This window comes from Bufo bufo, chromosome 1, assembly GCF_905171765.1.
Source record: "Bufo bufo chromosome 1, aBufBuf1.1, whole genome shotgun sequence".
Taxonomy (NCBI): domain Eukaryota; kingdom Metazoa; phylum Chordata; class Amphibia; order Anura; family Bufonidae; genus Bufo; species Bufo bufo.
Window position 1 is genome coordinate 499447511 of NC_053389.1, and position 14547 is coordinate 499462057.

Sequence of the window (14547 nt, forward strand, 5' to 3'; positions counted from 1 at the left end):
AGCACGGCAAGCATGCCGAAAGGTAGCTGGAATAAAACTACAACATGCTGCAGTTTTATTCCGTCCACCTCTCGGCATGTTTGCTGTGCTGCGGCTGGACCTCCGGCCCTCCCCCATTATAGCGAATTGGGCCAGAGCGGACTTCCAGCAGCACGCGTGCACTAGCAGCAGCACGGATTCGGTAGGCTGTTCCCCCGCTAGTGTGACAGTAGCCTAAGACTTTCAAACCCAGTAATGCACCCTAGAATAAGTGAAACAAATTTGCCCTGGTTGAGTATAAACATTCCTTATTTCTTTCCAAATTGCAGTTAAAAATGTGAAAGCCTGGTAAAACAGTTGGTTCCTTTGGGAACTGAACGAGCACACAAGAAGCGTTGATGCTGGAGGAAAGAAAAGGCCATATACAGTATGTTCATACGCCAACTACAGTTTCCAACCCATCATCGAACTGCAACCATAAGTACAGTACTAAATTTATTAAACAAAAGGGGGTGATTTCATAAAAATGGTATAATAGTTGCCTATAGCAAAAGATAAGATTTCTTGCTTACTGTTTTCACAGCTCCATGGAAAACTGTAAAAAAAAAAAAAAACAATCAGATTGCATCTTATAGGCAAGTTAAAGAGGTTGTGCAGCCTGTTTGTACTGATGACCTATGTTCAGGATAGGTCATAAATATCTGATTGGTGGGTGTCCGAAACCTGGCACCCCCGCAGATCAGTTGTTTGAAGAGGAGGCCGATCTGCATGCGAGTGCTACTTCCAGGCATGGGATTTAGCCGATTCCCTCCGGTTCTCCAGATCCGGTTGTTAAAATTACAGCTGAATTCGAGAACCGTGTTACCGGTTGTGTCCTGATCCGGTCCTCTGGTGGCTGCCGCATTGTGGAAGCGCTCATCTCCCTAAATTCATCGGTATCACTATCCGATACAGGTGAACGCTGCAGCAGGGCAAGGGAGAAGCGTCTCCCTTCCCTGCTCCCTTCCCTTTGTACTGAGTGGTACAAAGGCCGAAAGAGGCCTGCATCTTTGCCAGCGTGGAGGTAAGCATAAGTATATATTTTTTCTTTTATGTGGCACACTATGAGGGCATCAACTGGGGGCATTACTGCCACTTGATGGGGGACACTATGGCATTACTGGCACATGATGGGGGACACTATGGGGGCATTACTGGCACATGATGGGGACACTATGTGGGCATATAAAGTACTGGGGGCATTTCTGGCACATGATGTGGACACTATTGGAGCATTACTGGCACATCATGGGGGACACTGTGGGGTCATCTACTGGGGGCCTTACTGGCACATCATGGGGGGCACTATGGGGGCATCTACTGGCACATCACGGGGCACTATGGTGGGGGGAGAACACTATGGGGGCATATTATACAGGCACATTATGGGGGCACTATAAAGGGGCATTTATACTGGCACATGATGGGGGACACTATGGGGCATTTCTGGCACATGATGGAGGACACTCTGGGGGCATTATTGGAAAATGATGGGGGACACTATTGGGGAATTACTGGCACATCATAGGGGACACTATGGGGTCATCTACTGGGGGCATTGCTGGCACATCATGGGGGACACTATGGGGGCATCTATGGGGTAATATATACTGGCACATCTGGGGTCATTTCCACTGGCATATCATGGGGGACACTATGGGGGCATTTATATTGGCACATAATGGGGCACTATGGAGAAGGAGCACTATGGTGGCATCTACTTGGGGTACTATATAGGGGCATTTTATACTGGCACATTATGAGGGACACTATGGGGAAGGGGAGAGGAGCACTATGTGGGCATTTACTGGGGCATTATATAGGGGTATTTTATACTTGCACACATTATGGGGGCACTTTGTGGACATTAGCTGGGGGCACTAAGAGGGAGATTTTTTTTGGACTGCCACACAGAACGGGAGCATGTTTGAACTAGTGCACATTATTAGGGGGCATTTTTTGTACTGGGGCACATTATATGGGACATTCTTTGTACTGGTGCTCATTTTAAGTGGCCAGTTTGCCCCTCACAGTAATAGTGCTCCTGAAAGTCCCACCAATAGTAATAATTCTCTGCCAGAGTGCACTTAGTAGTAATAGTGCCCCAACAATAATGTCCCCACTGTGCCCCAGAAGTAATAATGCTCCCATAGTGCCTAAAATAGTAATCATGTTCCCCATAGTCGCCCCAGTAATAATGGGGGACATAATGTTTCAGGGGCACTATTTGCTGGGCGCATTTATTTTAGGGCAGTGTGTGCCAATAATTATTGAAGCGCACTATCTGCGTGGTACTAGTATTATCAGGGGGTTTATCTGTTTCTGTTGGATAGTATTGGGGAGCACAGCGGGCACAATATTGTAGGTGGCAGGATGAGTTCAGAAGGTAGGAAAATTAAAAAGTAGGAACCAAACTGCAGAGACAAGTGATGGGTGAAAAATCATCATGGCGGTCTGGTTTGAATGGAGAAGATGATGGAATATCTACATCAGTGGAGAAGTCACTGGATATAAGAAGTATGTGGCACTGTATTCTGGATTGCACTGAATATAATGTGTATGCAAATATGTCTTTAGTGCTAGGTACAAATGTGTATGGAGTAGGTAAATCTACTGTAAGTATAGCCTATGTGTAATTTATATACTGTATGGTGTATACTGTATATGTGGTTATGTGAGTGTAGTGTCTATATACTCCTAACTAGAGGTGGGACGAATAAAAAAAAATTCTAATCCAAATCCGAAAAGTTTCTCGAATATATCGAATCATTCGAATCTCGAATCCTACGAATCTTGTTGTGAAAGCAGTAGAAAATGGCAATGGAGCTATCACATGACCATCCAAGGGGTGTTTCCAATGGGTTGGGGCAAAATATGACAATTTCCTGCTTCCCCCGTTTATTTTGTGGGCCACAAAAAAAATGCATAACACACGGAAACAACGTGGCCATATTTTACGTAAGCACAACGGACAAAAATGCGAAGGAATGGATTTGTGGACCAATCTATGGCAATGGACATGAGGCCTAATAGCGATTTCCAGAACATTGCAGTGCTGCAGCTCTGTAGACTGTCTCAGCCCTTTTGACCCTGCTCAGAATTTCAGCTGAGAAACCTCTGACATAAAATTCTAACTGACACATTTGATTTAAATGGCTATGTAAATGCGCCTCACCATAACGCTATATTCACACAACCACAAATTGCGGATCCGCAAAACACAGATACTGGCCGCATGCGTTCTGCATTTTGCAGAACGCACATGGCCGTCCCTGTGATAGAAATGCCTATTCTTGTCTGCCATCGGACAAGAATAGGACATGTTCTATCGTTTTTGCGGGGCCACGGAACGAAACTACAGATGCAGACAGCACACAGTGTGCTGTCCGCATCTTTTGCGACCCCCAGTTGAAATGAATGGGTCCGCACCCGTTCTGCAAAATTGGTATATACGGTGGTCTGAATGCACCCTAAATTAGGCACATCCTCCTGCTGGGTGCGCCTGTCGCTTTTATGCCTAAAACTGGCTTAAATATAAGTCCCCCACCCCCTCTCCACTGCCAAGTGGCAAGGATGGAGCAAACATGGCATTAAAAAAAGTAACAAAACGAGGTCTTGTGACTTTTTCATGCTAAAAAGTGGGATGTCGTCCTTAGTACTTAAAGGGGTTGTCAGGGTTCAGAGCTGAACTAGGACATACCCATATTTTCACCCAGGCAGCACCCCTAATGTTGGCATCGGAGCATCTCATGCTCCGATGCACTTCCTTGCCCTGCGCTAGATCGCGCAGGGCAAGGGCTCTTTTGTTTATCATAACACACAGCCGGGGCGGAAGCTTCCGCCCGGCAGTGTGTTCGGTGACGTCACTGGCTCTGATGGGCGGGCTTTAGCGCTGCCCTAGCCATTTTACTGGCTAGGGCAGCGCTAAAGCCCGCCCATCAGTGCCGGTGACATCACCGGGCTTCCTGGCAGCCCCATGGAGAGCCTGATTCGTCACCGGAACTCTTGAAAATGCCTTTGCCTGCGCGATTTAGTGTAGGGCAAAGGAGAGCATTGGAGCATGAACTGCTCTGATGCTTAAGTCAGGTGGGCTGCCTGGGTGAAAATGGGGATATGGGAGATACCGTATTTCTAGTGCTGAAAATCTCTGCGCAGCACTGAATAGGTATGGGATGTGTGGGGGATTAGCTCTTTTCCAGGGTCATTCTCACAGATACCTTACCAGACAACAGATTCTCGTGTCCAAACATCGCTTTTATTTGGCACCTCAGCAAAACAAACATAATACAAAACAAACACCTGCCCGGCTGGGCTCTAACTAAACATAAATAATTTCCCTACCTCAGCTAAAGCGCCGTTCACACCCTGTTAACCAACATGCGGATTTTCCAGCCTCTCAGGTAGTATCAAGTCCAGTACATTTGGGGGTAGGGGTCTAGCAGTCCTCCCGACTCTGACCTAGTAACCCTACTTTCCCAGGCGTCACTGCGTCCCCCAAAGTCCAGGCTATCACCTAGCCTCGTGGCCCCTCAGCCTCCCCGGCTGAGACCAATCCAAATCTCTGCAGGTCTCTGGTCTCGGATAACACACTGGGAGGTGCTATATCGCAGCCTGATTAGAGCAGGCCTTGCCTCTGATTACCTCAGGTAAAAGGGAACACCCGTGCCGGAAGGGTGTGGACTGGCAGCTCCCTCCACCAAGCCTAACTGCCAGTCCAAGTAAAATCCAGCCCAGACAATGTTTATAAAACTGTCTCAGCAAACTATGCTTTTGCTGAGACCACTGCACGCTCTGGATTTTATCTGTCTCACCCACCCATCTGAGGTACCCGAGTGGGACAACACACCTTCCAGCACTGTACACCTTACCACAGATGTTACAGATTCTGAAAATTGTAAAAATCCAAGTTCACTTAGGCCCCATTCACACGTCCGCAATTTCGTTCCGCATTTTGCGGAACAAAATTGCGGACCCATTTATTTCTATGGGGCAGCACGATGTGCTGCCCGGATACGGTATTGCGGACCGGCACTTCTGGGTCCGCAATTCCTTTCCCGAAAAAAATAGAACATGTCCTATTCTTAGAACATTTCCTATAAGAATAGGCATATTCTATTAGTGTCGGCAATGTGCGGTCCACAAAATGTGGAATGCACATTGCCGATGTCCGTGTTTTGCGGATCCGCGGATTCGCAAAACACGTTACGGACGTGTGAATGGAGCCTTACTCTGTACAGGTTACCTAGGTAGACTACCTTTTGGTTGTCTTTCTGCTTCATGCCTAGTTTACACTTGAGCTTATTTGATACGCGCGTTTTTGTCGGACGTTTTTCGAGGCGTATAACAGCGCGTTTTTGGAAATAGGAAAACGTGCATCGTACGCGCATTCTTGCGATTGACCACAGAGGCGTCCAATGAAAAACAGCCATGTCAACACTGAACGCGCGACAATACGCCCCAAAGAAGCTCCTGTACTTCTTTGGGCTTAGGGAGTTTTACAGCGCGTTTGTACGCGCTGTAAAACGCGCAGGTGAGAACCATTCCCATAGGGAAACGTGGGCTTTTGCCTGTTGAGCGTTTTACAGCGCGTAGGAACGCTCTGTAAAACGCTCATGTGTGAACCAGGCCTCACAGGCAAAAAAAAACATCAACACCAATATAAAAACTGCTAAAAATCGCTGAGTGTGAATCCAATTAAATCATGGTTATGTCATGTGTGCCTGTGCTCGCTGCAGTTTCTTCAGCTGCAAAACATTCTCAAAAGTAGTGGAATGGGTTAAAAATACAGATAACGTCACACGATTGTATTCCTTTCACTGTTACCACCATTACCTTGCACAGATGGAAGCAGCGCTCGGCATGCAGGCAGTGAAGGGTTAGTGAGTGTGAAAGATGAGGCAGTATGTGTGACTGCTGCCGGAGCCTCCCCAGGAAAATCAATGGGAGTTATAGCCTGAAAGCAGAAGGAACACTTCAAAAAGTGAATAGTAAATGCTGCAGCCATTGACTACTGAATGAGGGGTGTGAGGTGTGCTCCTCCTAAAAATGGCAGGGTGAAATCAGGTATTAAACGATGTTGCTCTGCCTCAGGGATGCCCAGACACTCCTGTTAGTGCCCACCCCCTGTCAATCACTAGAGGACACAACCTGTAAGCACCCTGCCAGTATGCAGTGTGCTCTGATCAGCTGCTGCAAGGACCAATTGTTCATCCCCTGAGAGAAAGGGGACACATCATCCTGTCCCTGGCTGCTCCCCTCCTCCAAATCCCTGGAGGAGCAATTAGAGTGCCCTGCTTCACATGGAAAGATCCATTGTCTGGAACAGGTTCAGGCTGACACCAGTGCCTGCTGCTGCTCTGGAGGAAAGTGTGGCTGTGTGGGTGCAGGGCACTTATTGGGTTAAGCCAGCGTTCCTCCTCTCTGCTGGGTCTGCCTGCTCAGGAATGATGGGAGCTTTGGGGAATCCAAGTTGCTTGCTCATCTGCTGGCTCCTTGTCTTATGTTAGGAGGGAGCATCTTCATTGAGATTACAGGCAGAAGACAGAAAGGGCGACTATGGACTGATTGTATGCCCATCACCATGGAGTTTCTAGTGGGCATCATCTGCAGTATTGTCTGCCTCCAGCCAGGTAAGGAGAGGAGCCTTTTCTCTGATTCTAGTGTGACAGGGAAGTGTTAGGTGCTGGCTACATCTCTATATATAGTACAGTGGTGGATTAGGTCAGGGAATGGTGGGAAGACGGGAATCACAAGTTTTAAACCCCAGTTAAAGTAGGTCTGTGGTATTGTGTGTGTGTGTGTGTTTCCCCCTCCTATATAAAGCCTCTGCTTTTAGCAGGTACTGTGGAATGACATAGCACCTTGGGTTATTTCTATGCAGTGTATCTCAATATGCAATGTGTCTCTGTATCAGTCAGCTTGCTGTGTAATGTCTTGGCTTTCTTGGGTCAGTTGCAGGGTTTGGTGTGGACCCCTCCCTACAGATTGACATCCTAGAGGAGCTCCAGTTGGGGGAGGCCACTCCTGGAGTACAGCAGGTTCAAGGACTTCACAACAGAAGCAAAGCCTTCCTTTTCCAAGGTATTTCCTAATGGATTGCGTTAACTCAGCATCCGCAATCGGGGGTCTCCATGTCCTTGTGTGTGCTCATTGCTTGGACTGTCCTTTGTCTGTCCCTTCGGCACATACTAATGCGATGCTTTATTAATGATCATTTAGCAGCAGGAGGCAGGGACCTGCTTTTTCTCAGGGATCTCCTTTCCTCGGAGCCCCAGGCTAGATGCAAGGCAACTTGTATGTTTAATATACAATGTGCTGCTCAGGCAGGAAATACTTTATTACAGAGGACCGGACATGCAACATATGTTCTCATATCAGAAGCATATTAAACCTGCTCCATCAGAGTTTGGATAACTCCTGGAAAATAAATTGCTCGTGTCTTAGGGCTCATGCACACAAACGTATTTTATTTCCGTGTCCATTTCATTATTTTCCAATGGGTCTGCAAAAAAAATAAAAAAATAATAATTACTCAGTTTCCGTAAGTTCGCATGTCCGTTCCGCAAAAAAAAAGACCATGTCTTATTATTGTCCGCATTACGGACTAGGACAGTACTGTTCTATTAGGGGCCAGTGGTTCCGTTCCGCAAAAAAATAGAACATGTCCTATTATTGTCCACATTACGGACAAGGATAGTACTGTGCTATTAGGGGCCAGCTGTTCCGTTCTGCACATGGACATCATCCGTATTTTTTTGCGGATCCATGCTTTGCAGACTTCAAAATACATACGGTCGTGTGCATGAGCCCTTAAGCATGAGAGTATAAATGTGGTTAAGATTTAACCATTAGAGCACCTTAATTGTGATGATTTTTTTCAATATAGCCAATAACCAATAATGAGAAATTTCTATAAGCTGGACCAAAATGATCAAATAGGAATTGACTGAAAATATATTGGATATGGTTTACATTAATTTTTTTTTACATCTTTATTTCATAATTGATATTTTTTCAGCAATCTTAGGATAGATGAGCTGTATTGTACTGATTCAGAACGTACATCAATCAAAGTCATTGATTTGTATATGGGGCCCATAGCAAATGGTTTATCATCTCTTATACAGTTCAACACCTCTATGTGCAGCTTAAATCATAGTAACATGACATACTAAATTGTCCAGTAATGACAGCTTTATATTCTCCAACAACTGATTTCGACCAACTTTCCAATTAGACGATATGTGATTCTCTGCTGAGCTGTGCTGTACAGATCATCCGCCTTAACTACAAGCTTTTCCCACTCAAGTGTCAGTGCTCTTTTGCAACTGCTCGCTTTTTTACTGATTGATAGCCCCTTAATTAATGTACGGCAGGACCGAGGCTGGCAGATGGTTGATTCGAGTCTAGGGAGGCAATGAATAATAAGGCACACTAGCCTGATCAGGGAGATTAATGCTGCTGGGAACCTGTGACTTATGGTAAGAACAAAATTGGTTTGCAAAAGTTGGATGGCTCTATTTTCTGTGCATGAGAGATGGGGCGCCCAGGGAACAACCCTGCAGCTCCAGCCTGAGGTTGGCTGAAGACCCATGTTGCAGGAGGCAAAGAATTTATGTTTAACAAAAAGTATAAGAAGGAAGCAATGTGCAAGTACCCCAATATAATGTATTATCTGTTTCATTTGTCCAAAAACAGGTTTTGTTTCCGCCTTTGGCACAGATTCATTTTTACAGATATTGCCCATCTCCACCTGACAGTGTCCAATGCTGAAGACAAAATCCATGTAATATATTGGCTTTAATGTCTCCTACATGACAGCTGTTAATGTGAAAGGCTGAATATATTACACCTCTCTAGATTATGGTATAGCAATTACAAAACATGTCCGTGTTCTACCCATAGTCTGTATCCATGTAATTCATTGGTTTGGCTTCGAGTTAAATTAAAACAAGAAGCACGGTATATAGCTTTGCAGGAACTGGTTAAAACTTGACATTTGCTGTTACTATCCTGTCCCCGTTGACGGATTAGGAAGGCATGGGGCTTGAATGAATTTATGTGTACTTAGTATAAAATTCCAGCATCGCCTTTAGAGTCTAGACTATGAGGCATATTTACTAATCCTTTCAGTGTATACTAGACAGTCTAAAGATGGCTGATGCTTTGGAATAAATTTAGTGCTCCTTTAGTCTACGTTTATACCATTTATTAGTTGGCTTACCGAATTTTGCATCCGAATTTTGATGCAATTTTGGCTCACGGTGTTGCGTTTGAAGCCACACCCCTTTCCTGCTAAGTCACACCCCCTTGTCGAACAAGGTCAAAAATTGTGTTTTAAACATTTTATAAATGTGCTGTAATGCAGGTACACCAGTTGTCTTGGGCAAATGGTGCCAGGATTTGGGCACATTGTGATTAGTAAATCACTGCTGCAGAAAGCATAAACTGACCTAATTGTAAGACCTATTATGGAGTACACTTGAGGGTAAAGCATCTATGGATACTTTATTTTCACATAAGAGATCTAAAGTTAGTACAAATTAAAAGTAGCTGTGGTTATAGAGGTTTCCCAGCAAATTTTGTAGCTGCAAATTGAGATAGTAAAGGATAGATTGATGTGTGACATTACTTTTGTACTGTTTCTTATATGGCAGGTGTTGGTGCAGGAGAAATCACAGAAAATAATGCACTAACATAATAGATGCAAATATTATATATAGACAAAGCCCTCACTCTGATATGATAAAATCTAAGACTCTCAGCCAATATATTTTGATCAAAACACCCATGATTTTTGACTAGGTGTAGGTGCAGGGGCTAATGATCTTGAAAATGGAAGAACCAATTTATTATTGGGCATATTCAGGATTTGTGTTGTTATATGGATTCTGAATATAGCGCCATAGAAATCTATGTACCCATGCTGTACCTCTGATTTCTTTGGATTTTACATTCCCACAAAAATGTTTATTCTCTGTCCCATTAGAATGGTACATAACATAAATTTTGTATTGAAGGTAATCTTCTCAGTGATGACTGTAATTGGGATGTATCTCCTCCCTTCTGGTCCTCAGCTGAATCATATGACAGACACTCTGATTCTCCAATGGACACAGCGTCTTATGTGCGGACAGGAAGTCCGTTTCTCTATTCATTCCTATGAGATTCACATTGAGCCTTGCATAGGAATGAATAGAGAAACTAACTTTCTGTCCACACATAAGATTCTATGACATTTTGGGAATCAGGATGTTGGTCACATGACACTGCTGAGGACTAGAATGGAGTGTATAAATCACAACTACTGGTATAAAGATTCCCTTCACTACAATTTACATCATATATACCTTTCTAACGCCAGAGAAAAATATTTTGTGGAAATGCTTCTTTAAACATTCCGTGAGAATTTGTAACAAAAAAAAAAGAAATCATCCTTCAAGGCCTGTTGTATTACAAAGGTGTTCTCCCTTAGAAAAGTTCGAGGGAAAGTAAATTAATGTTGTTAGCATACTGTATGAGTGACATCAACTCTGTGAATGAATAATATGGGAAATAAAGCAATATTAAATTGGACCTGAACTTAAAGGGGTTATCCAAGACTTAACAGCCCTTCACAATGCCTGGAACCATGGTGCTGACCATACTTATCTGGTCCCTGCCACCATTTTTATTCCTGATCCGTCTCCACATCTCCCTTGTGTGCAGATAACATTCATGGATGGAGGGGGGGGGGGGTTCACATGACCACTGCAGCCAATAGCCAGCCACAATGATGGCCTGCTATACTTATGTCATGTGTGTGACGTCACATGTGATGCAAGGTGAGCAGGTCACCACTGTGGATGACTATTGGCTGCAGCAGTCACGTGACCCTGCCAACAGATGTTATCTGCATGCAGGGGAGATGCAGAGACGGCCGTGGAGCAATCTTGAAAGAAAACTGTGGTGGGGAAAAGGTAAGTATGCTCAGCAACGTGGGTCCAGGCATTTTTTGGGGGGAAATGTTAAGTCTTGGATAACCCCTTTAATTTCCATCACTTTTCCAAACAAAAAGGTTAGGCAAAAGTGTGATAAATAAAGCCTTTCCATCTGGCAGTAAAACATTAAATGTCGCCCACAGTACCACATGGTTTTATGACCCCACGGAGCAGCCTGTTCTCTACTGTATAAGTCTGTGCAGAAACCCGAAGAGATGTTTTATACAAAAGAATTTTCTTTTATTTACTAATCCTTTAACATCAGATAGACTCACTGCACACAAAGATCAGTAATAAAAGTTCATATAGGAGGAAGAGTAAAGCAATGACAAACTGGGTCAGGTATGTGGAAGTAATGAAGCGGAGGAAGAGCCAGAAAAAGATCTCTAGGCAAGGAGAGGGATAATAGAGATATCGAAGGATCATCTGCTTACATCAGACAACCAGCATCGCAAAAAGAGCATCGAAACCCAAAACTGAAATGCCAAGAAATCTGACAACAAAATAATATATGGGGTCACTTATCAAACTGGTGTAAAGTAGAACTGGCTTAGTTGACCATAGCAACCAATCAGATTCCACCTTTAATTTTGGACAGCTTCTTTGGAAAATGAAAGATGGAATCGGATCGGTGTCTATGGGCAACTAGGCCAGTTCTACTTTACACCAGTTTGATAAATGGCCCCCATAATGTTTTTGACTTTGAGGACTGCCAGTCTCGCAATATCTGCGAGATCTGACAGGTTGGACTTTACTCATCTTAAATCCCACCCTCCATTGAAGTAATATGCACATTTATTTAGGCTGGACCTGCAACTTATTGGGGACAAACGGGTGTTAATTGGGAGAACAATCTGTGTCTGTGGGCAGTTTTAATAACATTTTTAATAATTAATACCATGGATACAAAAAACGACAACTGTTTTTCTCATATAATATTTTAGGGTTCACTCTAGATCTACGCTAGAGACATCACTCTAATGCATCATTTTAAAAACAAATGACTTTATCACCAGCTCTGGTGAGGGGAAGTCGATCTTGGCTATACTTGTAGTTTTAGATGCAGACATTATTATCAGTGATAAAATACATGGATGGCTCTTGTGAGACAACCTCTTTAATGCACCAAAGAAACACCATAAGAATGGGGTACATTTCATGCCTCATTTATGACCACAAAGTTGCTATGCAGCACTTCGCAAAAGTTTTAGGCGGGTGTGGGAAAAATGCTGAAAAGTAAGAATACATTCAAAAATAAAACTTAGTGACTACCAGTACTCCTTTTTACAGAGCTCACTATGGGGCCTTAGGCTAGGCCCAGGGGTGCACCTAGCCTTTCTGTTGCCTGAGGCGAAAACTGAAACAGCGCCCTGCCGCCCCCCCCCCCCCCTTCCATCCCAATGCCAATTTTTCAACCTAACCTCTTCCCTCCAGCAATACTGTTAAACACACTTGGAAAACATTACATATACAGCTACAAAACATACAGGGTAATACAGCAGCAGATACCTCTTACATCCAGTGACATGTCCTCTGATGACATTCTCTTTCTTTTTCTTCTCCATTCAGACCAGACCACCATGATGATTTCTTTCAGCCATCTCTTGTATCTGCAGAGTTTGACAAACAGACATCTTAGTTTCCTACTTTTCCATCCTCCTCCCCACCTTCTGAACACCCTATCCTGCCACCTATTTCCCCCTTTAATGTGTGCCTGTGCAAAAAATACCCCCTTATAATGTGTGTCAGTACAAAAAAATGACCCTTTATAATGTTTTCCAGTAAAATAATTCCCCCTTGCAATGTATGCCAGTCCGAAAATGCTCCCTTATAATGTGTGCCAGTACAGAAAAAAAAAACTTTTAGTGCCCCCTATAGAATGGATGTTCCCATAGTGGCCCTCTTATGATGTTTGCCAGTACAAAAATGTTCATTTTTTTACAGCCACAATTTCTCTATAGTGCTTTTTCCAGTTACAAAATAATGACCCTTACCCATGGTGTCCCAACAGCATGCTGCCTAATAAAAATAATAAACTTAAATACTTACCTACATTCTGCTTTCAGCAATGCAGTGCAAGACACAGACCTCTTCTAGTCTGTAACCTGAGCTATAGGCAGCCGGTTCAGGCAGCGCAATAATGATAACAGCGGCCTCTATTAGGGTACTTTCACACTAGCGTTTTTCTTTTCCAGCACTAAGTTCCATCAAAAGGGCTCAATGCCGGAAAATAACTGATCAGTCACATCCCCATGCATTCTGAATGGAGAGTAATCCATTCAGGATGCATAAGGATGTCTTCAGTTCAGTCATTTTGACTGATCAGGCAAAAGATAAAACCGCAGCATGCTACGGTTTTATCTCTGGTGAAAAAAAACCTGAAGACTTGCCATAGGAATTTATTAGTGCCGGACCGAAAAAAAGGTGAAAAAAATAAATGCCGGATCTGTTTTGCCGGATGACACCGGAAAGACGGATCCGGCATTTCAATAAATTTTTCTGACTTATCGGGCATTTTTAAGATTGATCAGGATCCTGATCAGTCTTACAAATGCCATCAGTTGGCATACAATTTGCTGAATCCGGCAGGCAGTTCCGGCGACGGAACTGCTTGCCGGATCACTCCGCCGCAAGTGTGAAAGTAGCCTTAGGCTACAGGAACTAGGGCTAATGCATATTAGAGGAAACGGTGGGCCAGGGAGACATCGCTCCCATGCCCCGTCGCAGCATTCAACTGTATTGCTGTCCTGAGTACAGCAATGCAGTTGAATATGTAGAGATGAATGTTTCCATAATGGAAGCACTCATTGCCCATAGCCTTTCTGCTGCCCCCTCTTGCCACTACCTGGTGCTGCCTGAGGCAGTCGCCTCACCTTGCCTCATTGGCGGTGCACCCCTGGCTAGACCACCACTATTTATGGTGGCCTAGTCTAAGCGCTGAATGGGTATCCTATGCAGCTCTCGCTTGAGAGCTGGGCTCCTGCTCTAACAGCCCAGATTGGCTGAAGCACAGATCAGGGCCATTTAACTTCTTAGATGCTGTGGTCAATAGCGACCATGTTGTTTAGAGGAAGGGTGCTCCCTCTGTCTCCCATTGGCAGCCAGGTATTCACATGGCAGCCTTGTGCCTAATGAAGTCCCAGGACTGCCTACAGTGTATGCTAGAAGTCTGCGTCTCTCTGGCACAGCCTGCTGGTGACTGTCAGTATACTGACAGTATAATACTCTGTACTGCATAAGAAGTACAAAGTATTATAGACGCAATCAAAAGATATGTTAAAGTCCCCTTGTGGGACTGGTAAATCGTTAAAAAATAATAGTTTTTAAAAAAAATAAAAAATCCCCTGAAAAATTGAATAGAAAGCAATGAAAAAGAGTTATGTACCCCAAAATTATACAAATGAAAACTACATCCTGCTAAAATCAAGTTATCATGCTAAAAATCAATCCTCACAGAGCTTTGTAGACAGAAAAATTTGAAAGTTGGGATGCGGCGATGCAAAAACATTTTCTTTTTTTTTTTCCTTTTTTTTTAAAAAGGGTTTTAATT

The 14547-nt window shown here is 43.9% G+C and overlaps 1 protein-coding gene across 1 annotated transcript in view; it reads left to right on the plus strand.

The window, feature by feature from the left end:
• The first annotated feature begins 6183 nt into the window (after window positions 1-6183).
• NELL2 (neural EGFL like 2) overlaps window positions 6184-14547 on the plus strand; it is a 391676-nt gene continuing 383312 nt past the window's right edge. Inside the window, exons 1-2 of the mRNA XM_040410664.1 lie at window positions 6184-6647; window positions 6970-7098. Coding sequence (XP_040266598.1) covers window positions 6518-6647; window positions 6970-7098 — 259 coding nt within the window. The 5' untranslated portion in view covers window positions 6184-6517. The remainder of the gene's footprint in view (window positions 6648-6969; window positions 7099-14547) is intronic.